Raw genomic sequence first — 16,939 nt, 5'->3', positions numbered from 1 at the left:
GCCGCCGAATTAACGCGCCAACATTCGTTGGTCCGTGCTTTCGCGATGATGTCTATACACAGGTTATCGAGGTACTTTTTGAATGTAACCGTGGTCTGCCTACTCGTCTAGGTGATAAACCTTTGTTTCCCGGCGGGTATGTAATCTAATATTTCAGACCTCAAGCACTGGCTGCGGCGCTATGAAGTTTTCCTCAACAATTCAACCACAGGAGTGACAGGACCATGTGCCTTTGATACTCGATGGACCCTGTTGGGCTTTTCATCCGCTCATGTTAAAACTTTTGTGAATGTTCACACTGTTTGTTGCCCGCTAGAGTTTCAATGTCTACTTCATCTTACACCAAGTTACATTGGCTTTTAACGACAGCCAACGTCCCACTGTGCACACAACTGAGCTGTACTCAATTTCAATCATGACTCATTCAATTGACGCAACTCGAGTTTTTATGTTTACTTTTAGTACCCGTGTGCGAATTCTGATTTCTGCTGCATGCAGCCAACACCTCACACTCAAACTATCTTTCGTTTCAATACAGCTCTTTGAGCATCTGTTAATTATACATACCATGCACGTATACTTGGATGTTATTTTCGCAGGGTAAGATAGACGACATACTATACACAATACTACATATTGATACACAAAAAGGAATCTTCTATAAGCAGATGGAAACTCATACAGAATGTCCTTTTACAAGACAAGCTGCGCAGCGGCAATCACTTGCAGTAATTACTTTAGCAAAGACCGGTACGTCAAGAACAAGAAGTTTCGAACGAGTACAGTTACACTCTAACAATAAATAGAAAACAAGACATACCCAGACCGAACAAGTGAATGCTCCAAAATCTATAAAACAACAAACCGCGTAAAGTTGGGCAGTACAACCGCGCTGAGCTATGGCATCTGTCAGTGGCATTCACGCCAACTTGTCTATCAGGCAATTATAAACATATAAGCACACAACAAAGTAAGCAATAACGCACCATCAATAACTTCGCCGCTCACCGCCTCTCAGCATGATGCGTAGTACGCTTGAAGTCTGACTACTAAGGGCATGACGAATGTCGTGACAGGGATTGCGATCATCCAAAATCTGTGCGCGTGCATACGTCAGCTTGAGTTTTGCGCGAGTTCGGGATACGTACAGGGCGTCGGAATGGTTATTGACACTCCACATAGATTTGAAATTCATTCCCTATGCAATACGTTTAACTCGGTGGGCTAAGTGAGGCGGGAAGAAACTCACAAAGTAACCCGTGAGCAATGTCAGCGGGAGGAATATGAGAGTTGCGAGGGTGAGGCGGCGCCTGACAGTCGACATCAACTCGAAGCATGTCGATGAAATAAAAATGAACGCACATGATTACGTTCATCTCGTATGATTTCATCTGTCACTCACGTCAATCAGCACGAAAAAATGAGATCAAGTAATTGCACACATTGAACGTGTAGTTGATCAGGTTTTCTGTGATCCCTGCGAACATATCCATGCTTGTAAGGACATATTCCATATGATCGTGTACGTCCGCCTGCCACCGCATCTCAACTCAGCCAAAACTTATACAAGGGGCTGAAGACAGGTCATGACACACCAAGTATATTTTGCTCTTATGGGACATGAAACCCTTCACTTTCTCTCTGCTTTGCTCTTGAACCCACTTCTCAGCAGGCGAGAGAAGTGCAGCACACCGGTCCTCGTCATACCGTCGTAGCCCACCAATAACCGTCTTGAGGGGCCCAAGGGTCCGCTGATGCAACATCAAATCACCGGAAAGAATGTGTACTGATTTCAGGGCTGTCAACACAAATAGACACGGACAAGGGGAATAATGCGCACGCCTTGTAACCACTTTCATATCCGGCTTCATCAACACGTCGTATTCTAGCTGTAATATCTTCTCATGGAATGTATCCACCACCTCAAGTGCAGAGTCCACGATGAGGTCGAGCAGGCTTTGAACGAGTAGACTGGGGTCTGCAGATGTACGCAGCCCCGTGTCAGGTTGTCGGAGACGCGCCATAATGGAACCTGTGAAGTCGATGAAATTGGACGGCATAACAGAGATCACTGTGCCTGTGTCACATAGAGTCAGCTATTATCATTCGAAGCATATACGCAAAAATGCGCACAAATCACGGTATATGCGTGGAAATAAAAGTATATAATACTAGTGACTCGATAATCAATGTTAACTCAAAATCGACATATATGCACCACAAAGCATCATACACGTAGCCCACCAGATGTGTCGCAGTCCGATCAGCATGAATTAATACATGACAAGACAAGTATGCCAAGAAGGAAGGACAGAATATGGCAGGAAACAAATGTAAAACCACACAACGATGACACAACTAGGCAAATGAGTTTAGCACTCACCATCTCTCAATAAGAAAATTGATATCGGGTGGATGCAAACGTCCACGCGGCCCGCCTTCTTTAGATCAGTGAGAGTCATCTGAGCTTTCTCCCGGCGTTTTCGGGACTGCGCAGTAAGGACATTATAATGAGTATTGGTTTGGGACTGCGCTGAATTGGAGAGAAAAGAGTAGAAAAGTACCGTCGACAAAAGTGCAAATCGAAATATGATGAATGAAGAGAGATGCAACTCACCGCGCTGTCTTTCCGCGTAGCGGATGTTAGCGGGATTAAGCCATCCTCCCTGACTCTTGCCACACTTTCCATGTCAGCTGTTGCTGACGTTCTGCTTCTGATAGTGCTTCCAAGTCGCCAGGTTGCAGGCGCACTGCCGCCATACATCGTGCTACCTTCAGCATCTGCATGGATGTCGTCATCCTTGAAATACTCTTTGTGGTAGTCCCCTGGCGTCATTGGACCTGGTGAGGAGCTCCATGGTGGGTCTTCGCCTTCTGGTGTGTAGGAGTTTGGAGATGAGGAGGAGGAAGCGAGTGTATGAGATAAGACATGGATAAAGAGGTGTTGACTGTAGTAGTCCGTTTTGGAGCGCGTGTGTCCGTGTTTGTGCAGGACAGCTTCGAGGGCGAGCGGGTGAAGGCCTACGCACGATTATTATCAACACCTCGCATGAAGTACCGTGGCCATTTACATACCATACTTCAGGGCAAGCGCACTCATCACATCCCAGCTAATGCCGCACACGTTTATCCACCTCACCTTCACCCATGGCTCCCTCTCCGAACTTCTCTTATCATTTAACATTTGTACAAAACGCTCATTATCCATATTTCCAAAGCTACTCCTCAAGGTACTATAGTCGGCGATTTGGATCTCGCAGCGCTCGCGAATGTGCGCGTAATGGAGATATGCGGACTGCCTGCGCGGGTCAACACCAGGTTCTGCACCGGCGAGACCGAAGCCCAAAAGGATTGTTGTTTTCCGGTGTATGGAAATCACTTTCCGAACACATGCGCGGAAGCGATCTTTGGGTGTTTGAAAATGGAGGCCAGGAGCACGTTTTTGCCGCAGCGAGGCCGGAATTATTGACGAAGATGCATGTCGCCAAGACTGAGGTACAGGCTCTTGGGAGGACCCAGTGGAGGGTAGAACCGATTCGATATGGGCAGGGGATGCGGAACGTGGTGGTGGACTCGGCGATGGCATGAATTCGTCCTCAAGGTCAGGCGTCAAGCAACATCCGACAGAGTCCGTGAAACTGTTTTCGCGAGGCAGGGCGAGGTGTAATCTTCGCCGGAATGAGTTTTTGAGTACCATTCCCTGGTATCTTCAAGGATGTAGTGTATGACACAGCAGCAGTGGGGGGTAACTGGGCCCAAAGTGATAAGGGGCTAAACAGATGAACAGAAGACATTTGGAAGACGTCTGTAAAAGGATTCGAGCTCGTAAGTATGAAATCAGGATGCCTTGAGTTGCGCCCTGCCTCCAATAATTGAAGAATGTTGAATCCACATACTTACGTTTTGTGTACGTTACAAGCAAGTAACAGCGATTGAACGCAACGAGGGTGTACGATTCTTTCAATTGGACTGGGCGTGCATAAGTGTTTGAAAACCTGGCTACAGTAAAAGGACCTACAGTGTTGCAATCTAAGGTATTTCTCAGCTGACGAAGTTGTACGTTTCTGGAGACGCGCGAAAAAGAGGTTAATTACAAAGGAGAACTTATCCTGAAATGATAAGATGTCGTGTTGATATAGCCGTGCAGAGGACGAGATAGGGCATTGACACCCCGTATATCATGATGGGGGCGTGTTGTCGGGGCCGAAACAGGCTTAGAGATGCCAATGAGAAGAAGAGAAGAGAAGGTAGTAGGCATTCGAAGTCCTTCTAGTATTAATCCTCTGTCTAGTAGTACCATGATGGCATTGATAAATGACAGCATTACTAATATTAATACCTGAGTGCGCGTGTTGCACCGTGACCGTGACTGTGACCACGACATTTACTAGTCGACATTAATATTCTCGTCTTCGTTCCTCAGACTCGCTTAGAACACAACCTTCGTATTCCACATTAGCTCACCTGCAGCTGCCCAATCTTCACGCAGTGCACACTCCAGAAAGTTCATGCCCGTATGCAAGTTACCAGGACTGGAATGCTCTCCTGAACACCTCTGCGCATCGTTCATCGTCACCGACCAAATGCGTTTTGTCACAACCTCAACGGCAGCCAGTGCATCATTTCCGATGAATGCATCGAATATAGCACGAAACTTCGTCATTACGGTTGTTGGTTACGATGCATACAGTGCTGGAGGCTCAAGCATCTCATTGCTTGATAATACAATGAGCATGCGCGTCCAGACTCCAACCTGGGTGGACACTCACGAGCTGTATGGCCACTCAGCAGTCATCCCTTCCGAATCAATTACTCACACGAATCTTCCAAGCGGGAATGACTTCTTGTGCCAGAACCTCAGTGAACGAATCTAAGGCTAGCGGTGGTGAATCGAAGGCACACAATGTGCCATAAGCAACATAACTAATTTACCTGCTTTTCTACAAACAACAAATGTCTCAGCGACGCTTACCCAGACAGCATCAACCCACTCATGTGGTGTTATAGAACCCGACAAGCGGGACTGCGGTGGTCGCTGCCAGGCTCGATACTTGGATGAGCATCCCCCCACACCCCTTCGGGTTCTCTTCTTTAAAGAATCCAACCGCCTCAAAGCTCACTGTTACCGCGCCCCAGAAATTGGCATCCTGGCAAGTCCAACGACATTCCCTTCAATTCCTATAATACTGCCTGCCCCGCGTTGTTATATACGACGTTGATGTGCCCAAAGGCATCCTTAGCCTGTGCGAAGACAGATTTTACCTGCGCTTCGTTCGTCACATCTAGGGGTAGTACTAGGAGCTGAGTGGGCAGGTATTATTAGGCCGCGAGGTTATCAAGGACGGATGGCTTGCGCAGAGTAGCGACAGCAATCTCGCCGTTATGCAAGACGTCTTCCACCATCGCCCTGCCGAATCCAGAGGAAGAATCTGTAACTACGATTGGCAGTCAGTAACCCGCACGGCGAACAGTTGCATGCACCAAGTCACTTAACCAAACTCGAGGAGTGGATTATGCCATGACGATTCTGCTCGCGTTACTCGTTGAAAGCCATTCCACATGATATAGCCTAAACTCCTAAGCTCCGTGACAATCTGCTGTAGAGTCTATAATTGCTTACCTCTATCAGAGGGCTGATATATCCGTACAGAAGCGTGATACGCGGAAAACCGCAATCAACAACATCCGGTGCAGAAGCTCTTGTAGGAGCGATACTCGGCCCTAGGAATATTTGAGTCAAGATTGATTCGAACTTTGCAAATTCATGCCACACTAGTCCTGTCGGGACTATCATTCTATAATTGTTTATCAGAGGGTTGAAGCGCTGATATATCCGAACAGAAGCACCGTGACATATGGAGAACCGCAATCAGCGCCACTTAGTGCGGAAGCTCTCATACTCGGCCCAAGGAATATTTGAGTCGAGATATGATATGCATTCATGAGCAAATGTGATATAACTCCAGCTCGGGCTTAGGTCGGCGCTGCAAGCAAACGGGGAAGCAATTGCCGTTGTGAACGGCCGAATATATCCCGCCTGCAATCTGGAATGACCATGTATTTGTCTTCTATCAATTTGAGGACATGGGTAAAGCCCAGTCCGGCGCATTCATGCAAGTAGGGATATTGGAGGAAGGGCTCAACATAAGCAGCATTTATTCATGGTTGTTCATGCCCATCCATCGTTTCGTGGTGGCGCAGCGGCTTGCCCAGAACATATGCCTACTTGTATGCCCTTGGTAGACGTCACAAATCATGGTTTCAGAGTTTCCCTTAGACTAAGGGGTTATCCTAGTCATCGATATGGCCATCCCCTCAGAAACGGCCTTGCACTCGGAGACGCCTGTGCAGATTATCTGGTTAAAGTGGAGATCACAGCATACATGCTGCTTTCCGCACCACCCGAGCCACAAAATTTGTCTCAAGTTGGTAATAAAATGGCCTATGATCTTCCGCAAGATCGTACTCTTGAGCCTGGACAAAGACTGGGAGTACTCGAGTCAGCTGACAGTTGCTGCTACGTGCAAATCTGGGACTTCAATAAGCGAGTCATTACTCGCTCAGAAAACCATATATAATCCCGACTCACCAGACCTTCTGATCTGCAAGGCAGGTTCAGTAATTTGCTTGCACTTCAATAGAGACATTATTTTCTCGGATCCTGCTTACACTGACCGTCTCCGGCACTCCTTTTTCCAATACAGGGCTTCTGTTCATTCCTGGAACAAGATCGGCTTACTTTGAAATGGGTAGGTGTTTGATTTGTGGATACAGCGATGGTTTAATAGGACAAATTTGTAGTCGGACACATGCACGATCGATCGAGGGACAATCATATTTTTTCTTTTAGATGTTGCTCACGAACGGCTATTCCTCGACTTACTTCGGGCTGATATTATTTATGGCTTGTGGCAGCCTAAGCTGTTCTATTCCTTTATCGAAGATCTGGATGAAGAAATGTTCCTTTGATGCGTGTGCCCCTCATCTCTTGTAAGCCCGCTGGAGTGACACGGATGATGTAGGAACTAGCTCCACCATATTCATTCATTGGAGTGCCGGAGATGAATGCCCTCAGGGGGCGCTGCTGGGAAATAGTATTCTTGTCCTCAATCCCTGTAATCGATTACAGAATACGACGACAAGAATACTACATCTTTCATCTCAACGTACGTATCGCGACGTAGTTACATATGACGTATATTCAGGCATTTGAAAATGTTTGGGTTATCGTCATGATCAAATGTACACTTGTCAACATGGCATTTACCTAAATTATGAATCATACAGTTGAGCTTCCCGTCACTAGTCCATGCATCTCTCGATCTACTTTTTGAGCAGAGCAGGTGCCGCCAAACCAGCGGAAAGACCTTTGTCGCCAGCATAAACTCCGTCTTGAATCTCGCCCCTGACAAATGATCAACAAAGTTCTTTTCAGTACAAAACAGACACTCACTCAATGCGCAACAATGCATTGTATTTTGCGACACGCTCGCTACGAGCGGGCGCACCGGTCTTGATCTGACCGGTTCCAAGAGCAACGACCAAGTCAGCAATGATGGTGTTCTCCGTCTCACCAGAGCGGTGTGACACCATAACTCCCCAGCCATCAGACTGAGCAAGTTGTGCACTAAAACATCGTCAGCCAAGGTTCATACGCACGCTCATGGTAGCAGTAACGTACGCCTGGATGGATTCCGAGATGGTACCAATTTGGTTGATCTAAGTAGTGCCAGTGTCAAACAACATGACTGCCTGAAAAATGATGAACACCAACCTTCAAGAGGAGACCATTGCATGCCTTCTTCTCAATGGCCGTCTTGATGCGAAGAGGGTTGGTAACAGTCAAGTCATCACCAACAATCTGGACTGAGCTATTCTTGGTGAAGTGAGTCCATGCCTCCCAATCGTCTTGGTCGAAAGGATCTTCGATGGAGACGATGGGGTAATTCTTGACGTAGCTGAGGTAGAGGTCTGCGAGCTCAGTGCCTGAGATCCACTTTTGAGGGTCAGAGTTGGGGTTCTTGAAGTCAAGGTCATATTTGCCGTCCTTGTAGAACTCGGATGAAGCAACATCAAGAGCAATCTTGATCTTGCCTTCGTATCCGGCCTTGCTAATAGCCTCCGTGAGGAGCTCCAGGGACTCCTCAGCTCCCGAAACATTGGGAGCAAATCCACCTTCATCACCGACGTTGACGGCTGAAGCACATAATTTAGCCCCAAGCAGGACAAAGCACATATTACTTACCATCAATACCATATTTTGCGCTGATGACCTTCTTCAGCGTGTGGTAGGTCTCGGTACCGATTTTCATCGCTTCAGTGAACGAAGTAGCACCGGTAGGAAGGAGCATAAACTCCTGGAATGCCAGCTTGTTACCTGCGTGCGAACCACCGTTGATGACGTTGAACGCAGGACAAGGCATAATATAGGGGGGCTTGACACCAGCCAGCTCAGCGAGATGCTGGTATACAGGAATACCTTTCTCAGCAGCACCAGCCTCCACAGCGGCAATAGAAACGCCAAGAATAGCGTTGGCACCGAGCTTGCCCTTGTTAGGAGTGCCATCAAGCTTGATCAGAAGGTCATCTATCTCCTTCTGCTGAGTGACCTTAAGGCCAGACTTGATCAGCTCTGGACCAAGAACAGTGTTCACGTTGTTGACAGCCTTGGAGACACCTGAGTGATGTTCAGTGGACGTGACTAGAACTCATGAAACGGGATATATACCCTTTCCCACGTAGTTGGCTTTATCGCCATCGCGAAGCTCGACAGCTTCGTGGACACCCGTGGATGCACCAGAGGGGACAGCAGCACGGAAACGACCTAAGAAATACGTGTAAGAGTGGAATCCAAAGTTAGATCGCGTTCGATCTCGTACCTTTATCAGTGTAAAGGTCGACCTCAACGGTGGGGTTGCCACGAGAGTCAAAGATCTGCAAGTATTCGAGTCAAGTTTGCAGTGAAGACATGACTGACTCACCTGGCGAGCGTGGACTTTGGTAACAGACATGAAGGACAAAAGTCAAGATGGGGTGATTCGGTGAAATCTCAGTCGAAGGTTTATAGATAATCAGCTTCTGTGCTTTCCCACGCAGTCCTCGTACCAGATTTCGGCCATTTTCACAAATCCGGCTGATACGTTAGAGTAGCTAGTGACTTTACCAGCGTGCCTGCCAATGCTATGATGAACGTTGGGATTATGACCTGTTATAGATTGGCTCTCTAGATCTTTACAGAAACCATGTTACCATTCAACTGACGTTACTTAGTAAGGTCGGACCCCGAGAACTATAAGGTTTCTATCTTCGCTCGCGGCCAAAGTTTGCGCACAGCATACTCTGCCATTTTTTTGCCAACCTTAGTTACGTTAGTAGACTGTAGTGCTCGTGAACTCCCACTGCAGCCTAGTTATGTCGTCTTCGCCAGTCGATTGTTTTCGGAACAGCGCATTAAGACCGGGCAGCACGTTCATCTCACCCAGCAAACCAAAGACACGAGAATTTTAAAAAGTTGGTTCATGGTTAAAATTTCATCTTGAAAAACACTGTCAAGAAGATACTGCTAGACTGCACACCAAAGTTCTGCATGGGAGAGGGCGGCACACACGAGGGAGATGGGGACACGAGGATGAGGAAGGCAAAGTGGGGAAGCGTTGTTTTGGTGACTCCAATCGAGGTCCGTCGGTGCTTATGTCCATAGGGAGCACAAAGGGGTTGGGCGCAGGATTCGGAGCAGCTAGCTCGGTGATGGAGATTAAAGTGAAGCGAACGTGGCAGTACAACGCAGAATAGGAACGCACGAGGGTAGGTAGTACTAGGTACTAGGCTATGAACTAATGACAAGCTCCCGCCGAGTGGTTGAGGTCTTTACCGCTGATGTAATCAATTTGATGCCATTCAGGGACTCATGTTTCCCACCCTAGGGAGCTGCCATGGTCAGGGTTGTATACTACACTGTCTACACACTCGTTGCAAAGTGTTAATAAAGGAGAGTCACTATGTAGCGAGAAGTTAACATGTCGAGGAGATCGACCCGACAAAGTTGAAGTTAAAAAGAGGAGGGAAGGGATGCATGTGGGGGAGTGAGAATATGTTGAAGTCGTTGTATACTGATGCCGGCTACGTACGACATAGTGCTAAGCTGAATGTCGAGCAGAGTCTGGGGTCTTTTTCGTTGTGAATGACGTGTGCCTCACAGGATGTCCGGACTTTGTGTGTGTCTCAAGTCGTTCAAATGAACCGAGAAAGCTCCGGATGCATAACAGGGTACCAGACACCGCTTTGTACAGCAACATATAATCTAGTCAGGTATCAGCGCCGTTTACGTCCTTCACCCTTCTTGCCCACAGGAAGAGACTTCATCACAGCCGCCTTGTTTCGACTTTTGTTCTTCACGTTAGTGTTAGTGTAGAAATTCTCTGCCTTTTTCTACGTACTTGGTTAGCGCAGGAAACGAACAGCAATGAGAAATGGTCATACCTTGTTCGTCTTCATGCGTGGCTTCTTTGTCGGGGCAGTGGCCGCTATATCGGATGCGTCACCTGTAGACGTGATTAGCCTACAGATATTGCGACGAAATGACACCATACCTTGCTCGGCCGAAGGCAAATCGTCTTCAACAGCTTCGCCGACCGGCTCCTTCCTATCGTTAAAGACATCGTTCCAAGACAATTCTTCGACCTCGTCTTCATTGTTTTCGTCGCTACCGAGTTCGCTACCTTCATCCTCTTCGTCCGAGTCTAATGCATGATCTCCTGGGGTGCTGGAAATTTCATCATCCTCGCTGTCATCTTCGTCCAACGGTTGCACGTCCTCAGCAAGGAACGTATTTTTCTGTGTAATGGTCTTCAAGTTCTGCTTGACCGCCAGAACCTCGGTCCCGCCGTCAACAGCCTTCGCTTTGCCCTTACTTCTCGCCTTCACTTTGGCTTCAGTTTTGTTGAGCTCCTCCGACCGCTCAGGTGGAGGCACGAAGAATGGTATTCGGCCTCTCACCCAGTCGCTCAGTATGATCTTAGCGACACCATCTACATCTGGCTCGCCGCCTTTTAATAGTCGTCCCTTCATCCGCGCAAGAGTGTCCAAGAACTGTTCCGGATCCCACGAGCGAGAGGGGTCGTCGGGGTCCGGAAGGGCGACACCATACGTTCGTGAGAGGTACAAAGGCTTGACGCGTGACATGAGAGCGGGGATGTGCTCAGATGGTACGGGAAGGGCCTCCACACGTAGAACACCTTTGAGCACAGTGGACGTCTGGGAATCATGTGCGGACGTGGGGACTACCCCGGGACAGTCAATGAGATATATCCGCCGGGTTAGTGTGATATACTGCCAAACCTAAGCTCATAAAGTGAAACATGTTGAGTTAGGCAGTTTAACAGTCATTCTTGACACGTACCTTGGTTTCTCCTGGCACAGGGGCAACGCGGCAGACCTTACCACTCTTCAACGTATTGATAACGCTGCTCTTGCCCACGTTTGGGTATCCAACAAATCCAACGGAAATTTGCTTCTTATCTGAATGAAGCTGGGAAAATTGGCGAAGTAGTTGGATCAAAGAGCCCTTGCCGAACGAGTGATTTGGCGATGCGTGAAAAGCAATTGTAGGGTATCGTGGTGTTAGATGTTGAATATACCTTGCCTGTGGCACATTCAGCAGGGGGATGTACATAAAATCACTAGAAGCTTACGGTCACCCAATTGGGAACTAAGTCACACTTGTTGATGACAAGAACAACTTGTTTGTGCGCTTTCTCTTTTTTCATATACTCGAGTACGGATTCGCACATGGTGCCAAGGGGGTCTCGAGCATCAAGGATATGCAGGATAACATCTGAAGAGTCGATAACCTTGTACAGCTCCCCATAGATGCGTCTTGACGTTCCTTTGGCGAAAATGGGTTCAATATAGTCTGCGTGAGTTTGCAGTTCGGGGACTTCGAAAGATTGCGCTACCACAACATCAGAACATGTTCAATTGGAGAAAATTACCACGTGATGAAGCACCTAATTCTAGAGCATTGGCCGCTTGTTCTGCGTCTTCCACCGCGGCTGCGCCTAATTTACTTAGTTCCTCAAAAGTGCCGACGTCAATCCTGGCCTTCTTGCGCTGAGCCTTGGGTCCAAAGGTTTCACTGAAAGGTTCCGTTTCTACAATGTGGGATCGCTGTATAATATCAGCCCACAAACAACATAAAATTTGCCAGAAAACCTACCTTTCGAGTGTTAGGATTAGACGCATCGTCCAAGAGTGCCATGGGTAATTTATTCCGGCGAAGTAGCACTGAGTATGGGTCATCTTTCTTCGTCGAAAGACTCGTTCTGAAATGATCAAGAGCTGTCTGTGAGATCACTCGCGTATTGCCTATTATTTTTCATAAGTAATGGCCTACACATATCCCGACGCAGCTCACCAAACCATCTACGATCGGGCTGGACTCGGCCAGGTTTTGTCTCATCTTCTCCCTTCTGAAAAGCAGCAGCCTGGATTATCTTGCCATCCTTGTCCCGGATGGCCTTCCCCCCAGACAGCATCTTGAGACGGGAGACTTGTTTCGCATTGCGGTAAAAGTTCTCGCCTTTCACTTTTTTGAGTGATGGTTCCTTGGATCCAGAAGAGCGGACCTTGGGTGAAGCCTTGGTCTTTTTTATGGGCGCCATCGTGCACTGTGCTATACGGCCGTGACGCTCGAAGACTTGAGCTTGATCTTCAAAACCTCAAGAAATGTACACAAAAATTCCCACGGCTTATTAGTCTTTCTTGCCAACTTAAGTTTTCGGACGAGGCGCGTTGGGTTTGCTATGTTGAAATCCTGCCTAATTAACGGTGTGTTCAGTTCCATGATGTTCTGACTATTTCTGACAGAGTGTAGTATCACAATCCGTCGCGTCGTCCAGCCGTTCATCACTCCATACTTCAGCAGTTCTCAATGCCCGCTTGTCAAGCAAACAAGCTCGACATGAGAAGGTCTCCAAGGTGCAGGCACGCATAAATCACAAGCTCGCATTCGACGCGCAACGCGAATATGCTGTTCTCGGTCACCGTCCAGGGCAAGATCACAAATGGCAGAGCAGTGCCCTTGCAAAGGCCGTCATCACGCAGGACGCGCTATACTCGGATTCTGTCCCTGAGATCATTCACAGTCCCGAAGGCGACATCGAGCTTCCGCCGCATCTAAGCTTTGGCATTAATGAGAGGTCCAAGGAGCTGCTTTTCAAAGTGTTACCTCCGTTGTCAGCTCAGGAGGGCGTGACCAAGTTCAGCGAGAACGTGGTTAGCGAAATGCAAGAAGCGATGGAAAACGAAAAGGCCAAAGCGAACATGTTCGCAAAGGTTATTGATTTGCGTAATGCAAATGCGAAAGGTCTCGCATTCGAGAACCGCCGCCGTTGCATCAACTTATTTTCGCCGCCGGGAAATCCATTTGATACTGGCCGCCCTGAAGTACAAGGTGCTTACCACAGAATTTTTTCACCGCCGACTTATGCTGAAGCCTTCTGGATGTAGCTGCCTTGCTAACGATCCAAATACGTGGGCTATGGAAGCACCTTTTGGCTTTCCGCAAGGACATAGATAATCGCAGGGGCCTTCGTCAGCTTGTGCACAAGCGGGCCAAGATACTTAAATATTTGAGGAAACTTGACCGTGACCGATATGAAGCTATTCTTCCTCGACTTGGGCTCGACGCTGCGAGTATAGAAGGAGAGCTGGTAGTTTGATCATCATCTACAGAATTATCTCGTTCAATATACTTCGGCAAGCGAGTCGCTCTTGTTTGAATTGACATCAATAATTAAAACTCTTTCATTGGTATGAACCTGGAGAAGAGGATGTATATGTATGTAGAATGTGTTAAAATTCGTTGCATCAAGAAATGTGTCCAGTAATATTAAGACTCGAGCTAAGTATGTATTTTTAGGGGCAGCAATTACGGTGAATGTTATTGTTCCAATCAGAAGATAGGGAAAAAAGAGTTACCCAAATAAAAGTCATCCTCATCATCGTAGTCTCCATAATCATCTTCATCATCCTCATCATCCTCAAAGTTGAAGAAACCGTGCCCAGGTAGAGGAACATGAGGTGGCCTTTCCATTTGCAAAGTGACCACGGAATCAGAAAGTTTGAAGTCTGGTCTGCGGCCCTGCGGTGCTTCATAATCCTTGTAATAATCTTGATCTTCCACAGGGTCTTCGACGCCGTGACTAATGTTACGAATGAGTAATATTTTCAGTGCGAGAAAAAGAGCAGAACGTGCATTGTAGAAAGGTGATTCTTCATCTTGCCAAGTTCATGGCATTCTCTCTCCTGTGGCAAATCCATGCAGTGGACGCAAAGCCAGATGACGCCTGCAGCAGGTTGGGTGATATCTGCGAAAGGTGGAAAATCGAAAATGTGTATATGCATATTGCGAGCATTTTGGTTGGACTCCTCGAGTAATTCACCCTCGAGTTTCTTCCATTTAGGTGGCTGTCGGTCAGGGCGATGCTCCCGTATTCTGTGCTGAACCTACAAACGAGTTAGAAGCCGTGAAATCAGAGACACGGAATGGTAAAGCACAGACCGCTGAACGCCAAGTGAAGACGGGTACCTCGCCTTGATTCACCTCGTGCTTGGACCACCTCATGCAGTCCAGGCAGGCCAAGTGGGGATCTAACTCGTCCATTTTGGTCGCAGTGGTGATGAGCGGATCTTCACCGCATGCCTCCACAACGGTACGAGCAGCCTTGCTTGCCTGTTCATCCACCTGCAGGAGGTGGGCGTTCCAATTTGTGCGGGTGCTCATTGGAAAATCAATGCGGAAGTTGGGGTCGTCCGTGGCAAAATAGTCCCAAGGCAGCGTTCTCGATCTGGTTAGGCAACAATGTCCCATGACTTTGGGATAGAAGAGGGGAACGGATCTGGACCGACGTCCGCCGAGAATATCAAGGAAATCGTCATATTCACTATCGGACGAATCGCCTGGGAGTCCAATGGATGGAGTGCATGTTTTGCAGCGAAACACAGTCGTTGCTAACGGAATCATCTGATCGATCTCAGCGTCACCGGGCACTGGCAGCGATACCTCCTTTTTCTTGCCTTTGACGTCTATAGTAGCACCAAGGCTTTCCACGTACTCCTGGTATAATGGATCCGATGCCACTCGCTCCGCAGACGCACGCCGCTTGCCGGCAAAAAGCAGATTATCTTTGACTCTAGCCCTGAGCTGGGAGTGGATGTGAGTGCGCCAGGAGTTGACTAAGTCATGCATTCGGGAAGAAACGTCCACAAAGGACGCTTCCGTAACTTCTGTCTCTGTGGACATTTCAACAATTGCCTTGACCTCGGGGAAGGAACAGAAGTCCACTGCCTCTGGCATAACACCGGTGAAAGGGAGGTGAGCGATTTTATAGCGACGCAAAACCCCAATGGCGGTACGCTTTCGTGCAATAAGCAGGGCCTTGCGCTCGCGCTCAAGACGTCGTGTTCTCATTTCTTCCATGTACTTGATCATGTCGTTCTTGATGTTATTCCAGACTGGATAACTGGTAAGAATTTGGGTCGGAATCATCAATGGGAAAAACCAACTGCGATCCGTCAGGCGGGTGGGTTGCTTGACTAACTTGTGATGGCTCAAATCGTCTGTGTATGGGATATGTTCGATTTCATCACCCCAACCAATTTCAGTAAGCCTTTCGATGATCCTAGGAAGTGTCAGGTTAAGTGTTGGGGTAATCACGAACTTTGTATCTTACGCAGTTTTCCTGTCCCGCCTAGCATCCTCTAGTTGATCGGATCGGTCTTTAGCTTGAGACGCTGCCCATGCTTCTAACGCTTTCGCTTGCTGCACAGAGATGTTTACGGTGCTAATATCACAGGGAAAAGATTACTCACCGTTTCCATTTCCTTGACGAATGCCCTTCGCTCTTCGCGATAGGCTTCAAGCCCATCTGAACCTGTGAGGAGATGCAAATTCTTCTGGACCTCTTCGACATCCTTGCGGTAGAATAGAAGACGACCCCGTTCTGTAGATATCAACTCAAAATCATTCTTAGATGACGGATAAATGATACAGACTGCCATATTTACTCGGAACAAGGCCGCTAATTACGGACTCCCCGTGGTAGGCATCTACCATGCTGTCGACTCGATGAGCAAAGTCAAGTGTTCGAAACGATATACACACCAAGTCTTGGAGCACTTTGCGCAGATACGCCTACCGATGCGCCAGTCGACGTTGCGCACACCAGGAGCACCGCATTCCTTTTTCTAGATGTAAGAAAGCATATTATGATTAAAATTGAGGGCCTACGTGACAATGCGGATCAAAAGCTAGGTTCGCATAATGGGGTTCCGTCCAGAAAGGGGGACAATCTGGCATGTTTGGCACGTTGTCTCTAGCGTTTTTCCATACGGACATTGAAGAACGATGCATGAGCACGCGTCTAAATTCTTTCGTCGTACGAGCCAGGCGAAGTATATCTAAAGGATTCAAGTGGCCAAAGACCTGAAGCATTTTTAGATACTAGACACATAGCGACCATAGCAAAAGGGGCAAACCTCGAATAAGACGTCCAGAGGTAAATTCATCAGGGCGGCAAGTTTTCCCGGCTTGGGCTGCCATTTAGCTCTCCTTGCACCAACTTTGACGAGTTCGACATTTGGCTGATTTCCGTCGACGTCAGACCCACGCATACGCTTTTTGGGGGGTCTGCGGGGCTTCTTGCCGTTATCGACGGGCGCTTGTGCAACCGAGTTTCGTGGTCGCATTGTCAACGAACTGCTAGTATGTTGCCAATCAAACAAGAATTATGACAGAAAAGTTACTGTGATGACGGTGGAAAGAAACAAGAAACAAGAGACGGTAGGATTCGGTCGGAACCCAATTTCCATCGTCTTGGGCTCACTGAGTTTTCTAATAAACGGCAATTTCCGCTCTTCAAACGCGTCGCGTCTGCACGTG

At 47.8% G+C, this 16,939-nt stretch overlaps 5 protein-coding genes across 5 annotated transcripts; 1 reads left to right on the top strand and 4 right to left on the bottom strand.

The window, feature by feature from the left end:
- Positions 1 to 1,014: 1,014 nt before the first annotated feature.
- HD556DRAFT_1237955 (uncharacterized protein) lies at positions 1,015 to 3,697 on the bottom strand (the record flags this gene model as incomplete). Its single annotated transcript, XM_041297938.1, has 10 exons — positions 1,015 to 1,096; positions 1,149 to 1,198; positions 1,250 to 1,310; positions 1,363 to 1,391; positions 1,443 to 1,532; positions 1,596 to 1,786; positions 1,841 to 2,077; positions 2,384 to 2,489; positions 2,618 to 3,021; positions 3,076 to 3,697. The coding sequence occupies 10 exons, from the start codon at positions 3,695 to 3,697 to the stop codon at positions 1,015 to 1,017; spliced, it is 1,872 nt and encodes a 623-aa protein (XP_041159843.1).
- Positions 3,698 to 6,979: 3,282 nt separating this feature from the next.
- HD556DRAFT_1373973 (enolase) lies at positions 6,980 to 9,303 on the bottom strand. The gene is made up of 8 exons (XM_041303024.1): positions 8,982 to 9,303; positions 8,880 to 8,934; positions 8,729 to 8,824; positions 8,246 to 8,677; positions 7,775 to 8,196; positions 7,682 to 7,719; positions 7,454 to 7,627; positions 6,980 to 7,405 (listed from the first exon to the last, which is right to left on the bottom strand). Exons 1-8 carry the CDS (start codon positions 9,009 to 9,011, stop codon positions 7,324 to 7,326), a joined length of 1,329 nt encoding a protein of 442 aa, XP_041159842.1. The 5' UTR covers positions 9,012 to 9,303; the 3' UTR covers positions 6,980 to 7,323.
- A 911-nt stretch (positions 9,304 to 10,214) lies between these two features.
- On the bottom strand, positions 10,215 to 12,721 carry HD556DRAFT_1373971 (NGP1NT-domain-containing protein). Its single transcript, XM_041303023.1, has 8 exons — positions 12,413 to 12,721; positions 12,215 to 12,363; positions 12,006 to 12,165; positions 11,691 to 11,950; positions 11,399 to 11,641; positions 10,590 to 11,337; positions 10,480 to 10,541; positions 10,215 to 10,428 (listed from the first exon to the last, which is right to left on the bottom strand). Exons 1-8 carry the CDS (start codon positions 12,657 to 12,659, stop codon positions 10,312 to 10,314), a joined length of 1,986 nt encoding a protein of 661 aa, XP_041159841.1. The 5' UTR covers positions 12,660 to 12,721; the 3' UTR covers positions 10,215 to 10,311.
- A 27-nt stretch (positions 12,722 to 12,748) lies between these two features.
- HD556DRAFT_1270814 (uncharacterized protein) lies at positions 12,749 to 13,786 on the top strand. The gene is made up of 3 exons (XM_041299170.1): positions 12,749 to 12,825; positions 12,872 to 13,450; positions 13,507 to 13,786. The coding sequence occupies exons 1-3, from the start codon at positions 12,801 to 12,803 to the stop codon at positions 13,716 to 13,718; spliced, it is 816 nt and encodes a 271-aa protein (XP_041159840.1). The 5' UTR covers positions 12,749 to 12,800; the 3' UTR covers positions 13,719 to 13,786.
- HD556DRAFT_1373967 (uncharacterized protein) lies at positions 13,787 to 16,878 on the bottom strand. The gene is made up of 10 exons (XM_041303022.1): positions 16,537 to 16,878; positions 16,289 to 16,483; positions 16,163 to 16,239; positions 16,054 to 16,115; positions 15,871 to 16,001; positions 15,732 to 15,820; positions 15,565 to 15,680; positions 14,561 to 15,513; positions 14,255 to 14,505; positions 13,787 to 14,201 (listed from the first exon to the last, which is right to left on the bottom strand). The coding sequence occupies exons 1-10, from the start codon at positions 16,744 to 16,746 to the stop codon at positions 13,952 to 13,954; spliced, it is 2,334 nt and encodes a 777-aa protein (XP_041159839.1). The 5' UTR covers positions 16,747 to 16,878; the 3' UTR covers positions 13,787 to 13,951.
- Positions 16,879 to 16,939: the final 61 nt, after the last annotated feature.

This window comes from Suillus plorans, assembly GCF_016647745.1.
Source record: "Suillus plorans strain S12 chromosome Unknown HD556scaffold_30, whole genome shotgun sequence".
NCBI lineage: Eukaryota > Fungi > Basidiomycota > Agaricomycetes > Boletales > Suillaceae > Suillus > Suillus plorans.
The sequence above is the reverse complement of the archived record's forward strand: the minus strand, read 5'-3'. Positions and strand labels throughout refer to the sequence as shown.

What these genes read in the sequence shown, in the direction of transcription:
- HD556DRAFT_1270814 (XM_041299170.1), top strand. Translation starts at nt 12,801, where the DNA reads ATGTTGAAATCCTGCCTAATTAACG. An exon ending in GAAATCCTGCCTAATTAACG is followed by an intron (nt 12,826 to 12,871) that starts GTGTGTTCAGTT and finishes GACAGAGTGTAG; the next exon opens with TATCACAATCCGTCGCGTCG. An exon ending in TGGCCGCCCTGAAGTACAAG is followed by an intron (nt 13,451 to 13,506) that starts GTGCTTACCACA and finishes TTCTGGATGTAG; the next exon opens with CTGCCTTGCTAACGATCCAA.
- HD556DRAFT_1373971 (XM_041303023.1), bottom strand. Translation starts at nt 12,659, where the DNA reads ATGGCGCCCATAAAAAAGACCAAGGCTTCACCCAAGGTCCGCTCTTCT. An exon ending in GCCCGATCGTAGATGGTTTG is followed by an intron (nt 12,364 to 12,412) that starts GTGAGCTGCGTC and finishes GAAAAATAATAG; the next exon opens with GCAATACGCGAGTGATCTCA. An exon ending in CACGCATGAAGACGAACAAG is followed by an intron (nt 10,429 to 10,479) that starts GTATGACCATTT and finishes CCAAGTACGTAG; the next exon opens with AAAAAGGCAGAGAATTTCTA.
- HD556DRAFT_1373973 (XM_041303024.1), bottom strand. Translation starts at nt 9,011, where the DNA reads ATGTCTGTTACCAAAGTCCACGCTCGCCAG. An exon ending in CGCAAAATATGGTATTGATG is followed by an intron (nt 8,197 to 8,245) that starts GTAAGTAATATG and finishes TATGTGCTTCAG; the next exon opens with CCGTCAACGTCGGTGATGAA. An exon ending in ATCTCGGAATCCATCCAGGC is followed by an intron (nt 7,628 to 7,681) that starts GTACGTTACTGC and finishes ACGATGTTTTAG; the next exon opens with TGCACAACTTGCTCAGTCTG.
- HD556DRAFT_1373967 (XM_041303022.1), bottom strand. Translation starts at nt 16,746, where the DNA reads ATGCGACCACGAAACTCGGTTGCACAAGCGCCCGTCGATAACGGCAAG. An exon ending in CTTTTGATCCGCATTGTCAC is followed by an intron (nt 16,240 to 16,288) that starts GTAGGCCCTCAA and finishes ATCTAGAAAAAG; the next exon opens with GAATGCGGTGCTCCTGGTGT. An exon ending in GCAAAGTGCTCCAAGACTTG is followed by an intron (nt 16,116 to 16,162) that starts GTGTGTATATCG and finishes TCGAGTCGACAG; the next exon opens with CATGGTAGATGCCTACCACG.